This window comes from Cheilinus undulatus, linkage group 13 (genome assembly GCF_018320785.1).
Source record: "Cheilinus undulatus linkage group 13, ASM1832078v1, whole genome shotgun sequence".
Taxonomy (NCBI): Eukaryota; Metazoa; Chordata; class Actinopteri; order Labriformes; family Labridae; genus Cheilinus; species Cheilinus undulatus.
This window is the reverse complement of record NC_054877.1, coordinates 14,312,116-14,325,783: the sequence shown is the minus strand read 5'-3', so window position 1 is coordinate 14,325,783 and position 13,668 is coordinate 14,312,116. Positions and strand designations below refer to the sequence as shown.

The window sequence follows — 13,668 nt, the reverse complement described above, 5'->3', positions numbered from 1 at the left end:
ATTGAAGCAGAACACAGCAGCTCTGCATGTTGACTACAGCTACAAACCATCAAACAGTTTGTCTATTTTACCACAACAGAATCACCTAACATGTTTATTATTAACTTCATGTTAACAAGACTGCAATTAACATAAAGGAGGTAAAAGAAATTGGGCCAGTGTTAGAGAGTCCATCTCTGGAAAAAACAAAACACAATCTTTGCAGGAATACAGTCTGTGTTTGAATCATTACTCACTCTGTCAGCAACATAAACATTTACAACATAATGGCATCTCAAATAAGGAAACAGGGAATTTTTCTATTTTCTATCAACAGCATGTCTTCAAGAGATAAAAACCTGTACCTATCAAGGTAAAAGATCTTCTATTTCCTACCTGAAGAAGGTGTGGTGCTCGACGCAGACTTTCCAGAGTCTCTTGGCAGCACGATGATTTGGTAGTTTGAAACCGATTGTGCTTTCAAACTGCTCAAACTGCAACAAGGAAAAAAAGGACAGCTTTCAGACTCATTATACACAGGAGAAACTTTCAACTTCATATCCAAATGGGTAAAAAAAGACTTGATTAAATCAAACATCTGCACAAGCATTTAATAATTTCCCCTTTACATATCCAAATGCATTATTTATCTTTTCCTCTAAAACTCCTGTAAAGTGCTCACTTAGCAAAGCAAACCCAATTTGTACAAAATATGCAGCAATGCTGTGCTTCCTTTATAAAATATTAGTGCAGCCAGGGATGTCAGGATGAATCTGTTGGCTTAGAAAGTTGGAGACAGAATTGGGACAGAACACTTTCATCTAAGAAAGTTAAGAAGTAAACTTCATCCAACTGCAGCACTTCATAGGTGCACCTGCAAAATGTTGCTGAAATGGAGATAAATGTGACAGCTGTACCAGGAACATAAGTGATTACACAGCATTAACAATCAGAGATGGATCACAGTTTCTGCTGAGACAGAAAAAAACATTTTAAATAATTTCTTTACACCCACTCTTAAAGACTTGCTTTCATGAAATATTGTTTTTCAAATGCAGTTTTCTTTTGATTGCATTTGTCCTCAATTCTTCTTCATACATCCCAGTCTTACTTTTCTTTGCAGGTTTTTGGGGTTCACTGATATTTTTTTTCAGGGCCAGTAGCAGTATGGATTATCAGATGTTAACAAGATAAATAACAGTTATTTGGGGAAAAAAAATTTAAATCCTTCAGCCAAAATTAAAAATTTGAATAACTATAAATGAATAAGTACAACAGCAATAAAGGTGAGTTTTATCTCTGAAAACTACATTTAAAAGCTTATGTATTTATAAACCAACAGTGCAAATTTCTTCACAGAGACCAGACTTGCATCTTCTGTGTGACATCTTCTGTTCAGATGTTTAAACTTTGTCTAAGTAAAATGAAAAGAAGAAAATCACAGGAAGAAATGTTTTGGTTTTTTTGCACACATGACATCACACAGTCTGTTCCATCACCCCTGCACATTTTGTAGAATGAGGATGGAACAGATTATGTGATTTCAGATGCAAAAGATCTATATGTAATTAATTAATTACTTAAGATTAAAATGGTGAAATTCCCTTTTAATTTTATTGGCAATCTTCAATATAAAACTCTGATACAGATGATCTTCTATTGGCCCGAGTAATCGTCTGGACCAACAATCATTCAAGCCCAATAGCTTTTATTTCTTTTATATAGCAATTTATTACTGCTCCAAATCCTTCTATTTCCTCTGATGTGATGCCGTCTACCCATAATCATTTTATTACCTTTAATGCTTTTCTCTTTGAATACAGTTTTTTTCAATTATATCTGCCTTTGAGATCTACCCATTTTACCTTCATTAATTTAATTTCTCACTGAAACCCGGACAAATTAATGCATTTTATACAGACTTTATGCATTACATCGACCCTTATTTCTTTTGTTTATAATTGCATATTGTGTGTATGTTACCCTAGATAACTGCACTATAGCCTCATAACCAGTAAACCTTCACATCTGTACAGTTTCTCCCTTTTTTGCACCTTTGTGCATACTTTTGTGATGTTTTAATTGTTATTGTTATTTATTGTTTTATTTTAAAGCTTATTGTGTGACAATATTTTTCTACAATAATCTATTTAAGTTTCTAGCCTCTTATTATCTTCATTAGGCTCTAATATTCTACTACTACTACTAATGTGCTTCTTTTATGTTAACTGTTTTATCTAAACACCAAGCTAAATTCCTTGTATGTAAAAAAGTACTTGGCAATAAAATCTGATTCTGATTTATTCTTGACATTTTGCTCTGGAATTTTGTTTCCCTTTCTATTTTCTTGACCATTCTCTTTTTGTTTTGACATTTGAATGTCTCTTTTGCCATTTTCCTGAGCTTTTGCCTTAAGTTTGTCCATCAAAGCCCCCACAAATAACTTTTTTTGGAGGTTCTATAAAAAAATTGAGCTATCTTTATGTAAAGAGCACCTTGATAATCAGTAACTTTATTTTTTACAGTTCCAGTGGCATGGAATGACAGGCTGAGACTGTGTCCTGAACTCACAAATGAACTTAGATTAAGATAATAAAGGACTTATTCTACATTCTTTTCAACCAAACCGAAACAAATGTTGGTGCAAACAAAGAAAAGTAACTCTGCTTTGAGGAACTGTGCAATTATGCCAACAAAAGATGCCAACAAACAACAAGTAACATTGAACTGACAGCCCCCCTGCAGAACATTGTAGGTGAGAAAATCTCTAATTCTGACCAGATCATCTTTGTACAAGAAAATACTGCTGTTTTGCTCTCACCTCCCCAGGTCTGATTTTGATGTAGAAGTTATTCCTCTTGTAAGAGATCTTGAGGATTTTGGGCCAAGCGAACCTGTTGATCCGCAACCTGTCTCTGTAGATGAGAAGGCCACTTGCACAAACTCCCAACATGATCTCCACACCTTCAGAGTCCTGGAAAACAACACCAATATGTCAAGAAAAATAAATACTTCACTGAAACTCCTTTAAAACCCTCCCTCTTGTGTCACAGTGCTATTGACAGTCAAAAAGAAGGAAAATGTGCTACTTTCAGTTTCCTAAATAAACTCTACGGGATACACAGAGGAAGTTAAGGAGCCAGATGCACAGCAGGGGGAAGAAGTATTTGACTGGGTCTAGTTTTGGTAATGACAGGGTAAAGCAGGCAGGTGGAGAATGAAATCAGGCATGTGGCGCTCTTATCTTCTCTATGCAGGCTGCAGTGACGTTGAAAAAGACTCGAGGGGGCATACTGAATAGCAACAGCAACAGTGAAGTGTTGGGAAATGGCAGATGAAGCACTAAAACTATGCTCTTCACTGCACAAAGCACGAGATGAGCGGGTAAAACCAATGATGATGTTTTTAAAGAGGGAAGGTCGAAAGCGGGATCTTGGGAAACTGTTGGATTGATAACCTTTATGTATGAAACCATGCACATGGAGAAACCAAACACACAGACACACGCAGGTAAGCACATGAATTGCAGCCTCTTACCTCTCCCTCAGCTGGAGCCAAGCACTCATAGAGTTTCCCTACCAACTTTGCATTTAATGAGAGAGGAGAAAAGACAGATAGTTTTTCTTTGTGTATAAAAACATCAAACACAGAGTGCTTATCTCTGCTTAGTTTGATCTCTGTCATCTCCTCTGTTTAATCTATATCTCTGAAGGCAATATCCTCCTCCATCACTCATATCTACAGCAATTTTGTCTCCCAAAGCACTTTTGATTACTGATTTATATCAAGACAGATGACTGTAATTTTCGTTTATGATGACAGCAGTGGTATCACTGTAATCCAGCTTTCTCCCTCTACTTGTCTGTGTCCTAATGATACGTTTGATCCCATCTGGCCGGTGAGATTAGTAACAGCGAGAAAATTATTTGACTCAGGCTGGGCTCCAGACCCCACCACCACCCTCCCTGTGACTCCACCCCTCAGCCCATGAATCCACAGAGGCAGCAGTGACATAATGTCAGTCAATCAGCGAGACAGCAGTGGCATGTTAGACTGAGGCAGCCGTGATGTTGTTGAAGCAGCGGTGTTGTGGCAAGCATTACTACTGAGTGAGATGTGTCTGTCTCTTCTTGCATTAAAAACAAAAGAAAACCATATATGTAGCACAGAACTTGCATACTTATTAATGCATCCTGGAAGCATTCTTACACACTTTTAAAGTGAAATACTTTAAGGGACAGTTTAACATTTTGGGATATATCTTCACCACAGAAAAAACAAAGCTGCAGTGAAGCAGCAGGTTGGTAAAGCTTAGCATTTAGACTGTTAAAAGACGGAAAATTAATTAAATGGCTCTAACCAAGGAAAAAAAGAAAATCAGACCGTGTCATCAAAGACCGCTCAATAGATTGCAGTTTTAATATTACAGCAACAGGAACTTTTAAAATAAATGCATCACAACAGGCTTAATTAATTGCAAGAAGAAGAAGAAGAAGAAATTATTCAGTGTGAAAAAGCATTGCTTTCTCATCTTGGATGTCTACATTTTATATGCTCTTGCATCCTTTTTACACAGTCAGATGATACTCAAGCTTGATATAAGCTAACCTCGTAGTAATTGTGGCCAATATAAGGCCTTTGCCCACAGCTGCCATTTTTTTTTTTTTTTGTTTTGTATTGTATACAAACTAGGGCTGGGCAATTAATCGAAAATTAGAGTAAATCGCAATATGGCCTGCTGCAATTTTCAAATCGCAGAAGGTGCAATATTTCTTTAACCTGAAATTTGTGTAAAAATTGCAGTTTCAAACTTTTTTTTGCAGCAGAGATGCTATGCATGACATATCATGCAATCATTTAAGTGCCTTTTTTTAGAATAGTCTATAAAAAAATCCTACCTTCATTTTTGTACTTTTTTCTTAATAAATATAAGAATGACAAAACCGATTCAATGCAACATTTAGATCCAATTTGCAATATGAGTCCAAATCATCATCATAAGATATTTTTAAAGAATTTTTCAGCCCTTGTTTAGGATTAAAAGAGAGTTAAGGAATAATCGCATATGAAATCGCGATACTGGAGATAAAAATTTCATTTAAATGATTTTCCAAAATTGTTCAGCCCTAATACAAACCCAATGTCAGCTGTTTTTTGTCACAGCATTAAAAGCACTTTTAGATGAAAACTTGGGGCTGATTCCAATAAGTTTTTGAAGGCAGAAAAAGTTCCCTGTCAGACAAACTGTTTTCATAGTCAAATTGAGAAAAAATTTTGACATACAAGAAGAATTAAACCAAAAGAAGTATCCTAAAAAACAAAACAAAACAAAACAAAAACATCGGTATCTGCACTGGTATTGGCTGATTTAGATTTAAAAAACTGGTATAATCATCAGCCCCAGCTCAGCCTTTGGAAGAGTGCTGAACTGGTCTTTGACACTGCCCCCTCACTGGCCAATCAAAATCAAGAGGGGGGCCGGACTTATGATGATGGCAGAAGAGACATGGATCTCATCTTTTCAGGGGTAAAATTTCAGGGCTGAGGAAATATCATAAATTTTAAAAAACATATTCAAACAGGCTCTAAGCATCACTTATCATTTTATTTATTTAAAGATGACGTTTGAATACAACTTCTGACATAAAACTACCACTGTGTGAAGTCTTGACCAATCAGATCAGGCAATTTTACACTCCCCATACATGGGTGTAGGTGCCAGTTAGTATGGTTGTGTCAAAACTTCAAACTAAGGATATTTTGTCTCTGTTTTTATTTTAGTTTAGTTAGTTTTGGAAGCGCAATATACAATTCTAGTTAGTTTTCGTTTTTTGGTAAAGCTTAATTTTCATTTAGTTTCAGTTAACTAAAATGATTTTTGAATTTTAGTTTTAGTTATTTAGTTAGTTTAAGTTAACTATAATAACCTTGCTGTGGACACAGGTCCTTAGTGGGAAAAGAGTGCTCTATTATTTGAATTCACAGTTGGCATGTTGCAAAAAGCTGTAGATAAAGCTAGTATGGATTCAATTACAAAGTTTGCATGTTATTAAGAATATTGAGAAATAGTACTGTGCATCATGTTTTGTCTTACATTGTAAGTGCAGTACAAAAAATAGATTTACATTTCAAATATTGTAACATTCAAATGTTATTTGCATAACAATGTAACCCTATGGAAATATGGTATTTTTTCATATTACATTATGCAGTACAGCATAGAAAGACAACTATCGCAATGTCACCTTTTACCCCATTAAATTCAGCTCTGCAGTCATTTTTCACCATCACTTATAAACATGTTAGTTAAATCTGAGCAACACCTGAAGTTAGACACATTCTGCCTCACAGCCTTAATTATAATGGCAGTTATTTGTTTGCACTAGGCCTGCAAGATGAGATAAACATAGTCAATGAGCAATAACACGATTCATTATTGTTTTTAATGACTTGTATTGTGATAAATAGAAATTTAACAGTGTATACAAGCTACAACTCTCAGATTTGTCTTTTTGCTATTCTTCATGTTTTATTCAAACCTGTGATTGCAACATGTTTCTGCTGAATCCAAAACAAATCCAAAAAGCATTTCTCCCACCAGTAAATTGGCACAATTTGATCTGAAGGTGGCTGATTGCTAGGTTGAGCTTCATCTGACTGCATCAAAGTGTCAAAGCAGGAAAATTATGCTCAGGCTTCCATCTGGAAAGATTGTTCCCAGGCTGAGCGATAAAGCATTGCTGGTTTATATAAAATGTTTTCTTATTTAATGCAGTAAATTTAGATTTTTAATATGTTTATGGATTTGTGATTTATTCCTTTTCCCTTAAACATCATAAAAAGAATAGAACAAACTTTTTAATATAAGCTGCTGGTAGGTAGTTTTTGTTACCTTTGGAGAGAGCCATGCAAACGGTTTCCAGTCTTTGTGCTAAAATAAGTTAATCTCATTGTGACCGGAGCTTCAAATTTAGCGAATAAACATGAGAGTAGCATTGCTTTTTATCTTTGAATTTTGGTATGAAATGAAAAAGTGACTCATACTGTCTTTTTCCTTTTACAGAGAAAACATGTTTTGTTTAATTTTAGTATTATCACAACCTTCACCATAGTTGAAGACATCAAGGATATTCTTTTATATGAAGTACTTCATATTTTGCAACCATAATAAAAGTCACAACTTCAATGCCAAATAACAGTTTAACATAGCACTGTCAAAGACACAACCTGACATTTTCAGCTGTGATGTTGTCTCCAAACTTTACTTATTTCCATTTTTGTGATAAAACACTGATTCACAGTCCCCTGGATAATTGGTTTGAATAGTAACAAAGGATAAATTTGTGTGGTTCTTTAAGGGTTAAAAAGCTTGCAGTAACTCGCTACCTTAGCGTGATGGAGGTCCACGCCGTACATGGAAAGCTTCTTGGCATTTTCCAGGAAGTGCATCTCTGCATCGGCTGGTGTCATCCCCCTGAAAGAACACAGTGTAACAGATCACACAAGGTCAACGACACAAAGCAGAGCACTGAGAGATTTTATGCTTTCTGACCAATGTGAATATGCAACAGTCTCCCATAAAAATAAAAAAGGAATCATTCACAGTTTTATGGCATAAAAGCTTTGGAAAATGGCTGCTTTATAAACGCTTTTTACTGCAGTGTAACAGAGCACCTCGAGTGCCTCCATTTTTAGATAGATGGTCTTTAGAGAGACCCTAATCCTTGCTCTGCCATTGCCTTGCTCCACCCAGCAGGCTACACTGGACTAAATCAATTTACACACAAACTATTGTAATACATGAAGTGTAAGGGGCTCAGATGAACGACAGGCACATATAATCATTTGTGGGAAAATACAAATCCAGTGTCTGGGGACACGCTGCTTTCAGAGCAGATTATGTTTTCAGGCTGGTAACATTCAACAATGATGACAGTGATTTAAAGTTGGTAGATTTACGATTTTCCACTCTAAATCCTATCAACTTTATACTAGTGGCTCTAATGTTAACATATTTCCCTTTAAGATTTTATTGTTTCCAAGGGTGGAAAAGAAACTGATGGAAATCTTTCTTGTTGTAAAACATTCACATGAAAGTCTGGTCTTGGATTTAGTTTGAATTGATGTTAGGACACTGCTGAATAGATAAACCAAACCCAAACAGTCCTGCTAAAGGAGAATATAAAACTTTTTGGACATTAATATTTCTTGTTGTTTTTCAATGGAGGAGATTAATTTGATCTGGAGGAGCAATAAGAAATCAGATTTACCATAACTTTAATGATCAAGATGGTCATCTGTAACCTAAAAACAAGCACTGCAAGGAGAAAACCCAACATGTTTACACCTATAATGTGACCATTTCTCAACTGAAGAGACTCTTTACCAGTACTAGAATAGCTACGACATGAAGATTATTTTTAAATAACTAATTTTTCTTTCTTTTGATTCTTCTCCCTTCTATATTTCCATAAAGCATGCCAAATTCAGCACGTTCATACACTTTCCCTTCATCCACACAGATTATTTTCTACAGATGTACCAAGAGTAAAAATCAGGACTGACAGTGATGTTTAAAATAATACATTATCTGATTGCTAATACCAATGCCTTTATTAATACTTATTTATTTAAAGATATATATTTTAGGCTTTAAATGCCTTTATTAGAGAGGACGACAGAGGATAGTCAGAAAAAGGATGAGAAAGTGGGAGAGAGACATGTTGGAAAGGAGCCACAGGCAGAATAACCACTAAGCCATCTGCACCCCTTGTAATACTTTTTTTTGGTCTAACACTCCTTCTATGCCAACATATTTTCTTATGTTTAACCAAAAAGATGACATCTGTTCTGTTAAAAAAATCTTAATAATTGACTTATTTACCCGACTTGAATATTATCATTATAGTTTATTCCTAGCTTAATATTTTTCTTTTTTCTTATTTTTCTTTATTGCCGTTTGCATTACTGGTTTTCTTACAACCAGCACATTCATTCCTGTTCTCTTTCTATGCAGATAAAATCTTCATTGATCAGTCAAAAAATGAGGGTTACACTTGTCATCCTGCATTGTGCTCGTCTTTTAATACCTGATAAAAGGGGAATTTAAGAATCACCTCTTCTTGATTCAGCAGTTAGCCATGCAGGATGCCAGCATTGTATGAACTAGACACAGCAGATAAACACTGGCTACCGATAACTGTTCCTGCCACAGCATTTGCTGAAGGCCGATGCTTGCCAACAAGGCTGATTATGGCCAATACTGATGTTCCACCAATGCATCTGTGGATCCCCTAACCTATACATGTATTCATTAGATTGTGTTGTTAAAAGCTACAAGTATTACCACTAAGGTTACAACTTTAAAAAGTCTGTCTGAACTCAATTATCACTATTATAGTTCTGATATTAATCTTAGAGTTGCTCAGTTCCACCTGCTATGCTTAACATTACTAATCCTTTCCCTTTATCATCAGAATTGTAAAACTAAATAAAATACATGCTGAATGTAACCGTTTTAAATAATATGATCAGTCTATCATCATTACTTTATATTCTTTATAATACAGGTCCTCAGATCAGGGTCTACTTGTTGTCCCTAAGGTCCAACTTAATACCAAAGGTGATCGAGTCTTGGAGGTTGTGACCCTGACTCTTTGGAGCTCTCTTCCTTTTAGCTTATGCTCTGCTGATTCAATTGAGGTTTTTAAGAAGCAGCTGAAAACAGTTCTCTTTAAACTGTCTTTTGATCACTTGATGTAATTTTGTATACTTGCACTATTTTTTTTTTTTTTATTCTTGCTCTTTGTATGTGTTTTTTTTTTTTTTGTAAAGCACTTTGTGACTTGCTCTGTGAAAGGTGCTATTACAAATAAATTTTACTTACTTACAACACCTTGGTTTACCACTGGTATTAGCACAGCAGTCTTGTGTCTGTTTGTGTTGCTAATGCTCTGTGGAGCTCTGTTTATCTGTCTTTATCCAATTCTTTCTTCCCGTATTTCCCTTTAATCAACTTTCATAGTCCATCATGATCATCTCAAGGCAGAATTTGACATGAGTCTGCTTCTGCTCGATATTTCTGTTTCTGTCAAGTCCATTTTTCCTGCAACTGTGACTTTACTAAATGTTGCTGTGTGCTATACTCATAGTGGATAAATGATAGGTCTTTATAATGATATAATAAATAGTGAGGTTTAGACTTTTGCCTTTTTGTAGTGTCCTGAAAAAAAACATTTATTGTGAACTGGTTCTAGACAAGCATAGATAGATTGATATTGTGCAAGAAGACATTTGTAGGCTGTCTAACCCACTAATTCTTTAACATTCCTTTCTCATCCTCTTCCCACTTAGTTTGTTATGAGTTTTATTATCTGGCAATAAACCTTAATGTACAAAAACACAAGGCTCTTGAATATAGAATCTCTGAATTGCTAAATTATTTACCTATTTACTCATAAATCACCTAAAATCACAACCTTCCTCCCACCAGTCACCCTTACAAATGTATTTTACTGACCATTTGCTCTTCTCTTCTGAGAATCTCCTTTATCTAAAATCATCTTGAGGTCGAGGGCTGTTACAAATGTTATGTTTAAAAGAAGTTTTAAAGCTAATGTGGAGACTAACTTGTAGGTCTTGTGTAGTTCCATGACTTTCTCCTCGAGCTCTTTGGTCTGGTTTGGTGCAAATCGGAGTTCACTGATGTAGTCGCTGCCTAATTCTTCAGGGTCATAGTCTCCCAGTTCAGACTGTGCTGTGTAGGAGCCCAACACCGTGTGGGTGGCAAAGGAGCACGGCAGACGGCCAGAAACCACATCGTCTCTCAGCTGTAGACACAAGTAGTACCTAAAACAGGAAGAAGAATTACTATGTTGCTGTTAAACACAATTTTGGGAGCATTTTCACAATTTGGATAAAATTTTACTCCCCAAAGTCAAATGTTTTTTACTTTAAAGACAATATTTTGAGCCATTAAAATCTCTAAAACCACACTCCATTCATAAGCAACACTGATTAACATTAATACTGAACATCCCAAAAGCAAATACCAGTCAGTGGCCACCCTTATACTTTATCTGAACTTGCTGCCTCCTCACCTTGTGATATCCTCGGTGAGCTGGGAGGGGTCTGGAGGGTAAAACTTCACATTGAAAGCAAAGTTCCAGGGACCAGCTGAAACACAGAAAGAACATTAAATTATCTGAGCAGCATTTTCCAATCGAACACACCCCTGTTCAGGTCAAAACACTTGAGTGGTTTATTAAATTATTAAACTTACTCCTGATCTGCTTCTTTAGCTCTTTGGAAGGGTCCAGCCAATTCTGCAAAAGACAGAAAGCATTTATGAGCACTGAGGTGTGGGAAAAATACTAACAACCGAATATTCCTAAAATACTTTGTCAATAAACCCAAAATTTCTTTTATTTGAGAGTTCAGTGCCTCAGGTAAAAGTAGATGTTTGAAAACTTTTTGTTTCATGCTGTGATGTTAACAGATCTTACTCTTCTCCAAGTCTGCTTAGAATGTATAACTCAGATTTTACAATGTATGGATTTTATTTTTACCTTCTGGTTCTCTACATCTCTGTACGTAATGCCAAAATAGTCCTTCTCCAGTAGGTTGAGGTGTTCACAAACTTTATCGAAAAGTACCTGGCCTTTGGCTCGTTTCTGTGAGAAAAACAACAAAATACAAAAATCATTTAACACAGTGTATATGCACAGATTAAAGTTTGAAGAGTCATTTCAAAATTATGCCAACATATTATATAAACTGCAAAAAAACTTTGCCAACATTTGGGCATGTATTTGTGCAATCTAGACAGTGTCACATCCTTGTCTCTCTCTCCATTCTTCGCTCTGTCAGAGGTAAAAAGCTTGGAGAAATGTCAGTATTTGCTGACCATTTCCTGCAGAGTCCAGCCCTCACACCGTAGCAGTCACTTTCCCCCACTCTGGATCGATTCCCTCTATAAAAAGCACCAGAGTATAAATACACCTTCACGTTCCTGAGCTCAAGGTGAACGTCAGCTATGTGAAAGCTTTGAACGATTCATGGCATGTCTCTCGCTGAATGCCGGGTGGCTCTTACTCTCATTTGGCTGCTCACATGAGATATTTTAAGGGCCATGTTGCCACACAGAAAACACAGAGCAGAGCCAGCTCCTCATGTCACTGACACTACCACAGCTTGTTCCAGTAGCAGCAGTCGTAAACACACTAGTGAAGCTTACACTCACATCTTCTCTGTAATAAACATACAAACCTGCTGGCCTGTATTCAGTGAGTAATCAATTAACCCATTACTCATTTAGAAGAATATGAATTGCTAATTATTGTGACCAATTGATCAATTAGATGATTCAGTGATTGAGCAGAAATGACAAGCATTTGCTGACTCCAGCTATATTTATGTTCAATTTACTGCTTTGGTTAAAGCCCCCACCCACCGCATAAAGTACCTCAAACACCGTATGAGATTTTCTGTTCATGTGCTGCTGCAGACTCATCAATGATCATGTTAGTAAAAGCAAGGGACTGACACCTCAGAAAATAAATGCCAACAATCAGAATCAACCTAATTTATATTTCTGAGAGCTCCCTGTAGATAAAGGCCTTTGATTTATGTAATTGAAAATGGAGTGTCTTTGACAACTGACCAATGAAATGTTTCAGTGGTAGAGCAGAGAAGACAGCCTTCTAAAGATGAAGAAGCGTCTTTTTATGTAATTTATAACAGTATATCAAAAGTTCAAGGTATGTGATTGGACAAAATGGGAAAAATGCATTTTGGTCTGTAAACAAATGTAAAATGCTTTTTTATTTTCTTCAAAAAAGTCTAAATGCTTAGAAAATACTTTAATATGGATATTTTATATCAAGCCTATTTACCATATTTTAAACATATGTAGAGGTATACAGTAATATGCAGAACTTTTAAATATGTTTGGGCCAAAAATTGAGCCTGAAAGAAAGTGTAGATGTAGTGAATAGATCGCCCGAGGACACAATCAGGCATAAAAAAGACTGACACCAGGGACAAGGGAAAATAATCTGTTGGAAAAATAAGTCCATACTTTTGCAAGTAAGCATGGCCTAGGGCAGTGGTTCCCAACTGTTTCCTTTGAGCCCCCTCTACTTGTATCTAAGAAAAGTTAAGCCCCCAGGACAGACACCAAAATAAATAGTGATTTAAAATAACAAAATCAACCATACCTTAAATTAAACAAACAACAAATTGGCAAGTTATTTAGCTTAAACTATTTATTTTTTCATTAAACACACTAAATTGTATTTATTAATGTGAAGCTGCTGTGAGAAATGTTCAACTTGTGTTGATTTTAGGCCCCCTGAAAACAAAGCAACACAATCATCTTTTAGTGTATTCCGACAAATAATAACATCCATCTTTATCACTCAAATGCATGCCCCAGGTTGCAAAGTTACCATAAGGAAATAGCCAGGGATGCACTGATGCATGAGTTTATCATTGGTATCAACTGTTATTGGCCCTGTTTAAAGATATTGGCCCACTAGCAAATGATACAGCATAATTTAATATCAGTGACCACTGTTTATCTGTTGTGTTCAATCAATTTAATGCTGCTGCTTGAATACCTAAATGCTGAATCATACAAGAGGCAGAAGTCACCAATTGGACAAACTCTGATCTGCCTTCATGGTCAAT

At 35.9% G+C, this 13,668-nt stretch overlaps 1 protein-coding gene across 1 annotated transcript in view; it reads right to left on the bottom strand.

Moving 5' to 3' along the window:
• epb41l3b (erythrocyte membrane protein band 4.1-like 3b) overlaps nt 1–13,668 on the bottom strand; it is a 71,124-nt gene that overhangs the window by 26,913 nt on the left and 30,543 nt on the right. The window contains exons 4-10 of the mRNA XM_041803670.1: nt 11,547–11,651; nt 11,261–11,303; nt 11,079–11,154; nt 10,609–10,827; nt 7,366–7,453; nt 2,801–2,953; nt 376–473 (exon numbers count right to left, since the gene is read on the bottom strand). Coding sequence (XP_041659604.1) covers nt 376–473; nt 2,801–2,953; nt 7,366–7,453; nt 10,609–10,827; nt 11,079–11,154; nt 11,261–11,303; nt 11,547–11,651 — 782 coding nt within the window. The remainder of the gene's footprint in view (nt 1–375; nt 474–2,800; nt 2,954–7,365; nt 7,454–10,608; nt 10,828–11,078; nt 11,155–11,260; nt 11,304–11,546; nt 11,652–13,668) is intronic.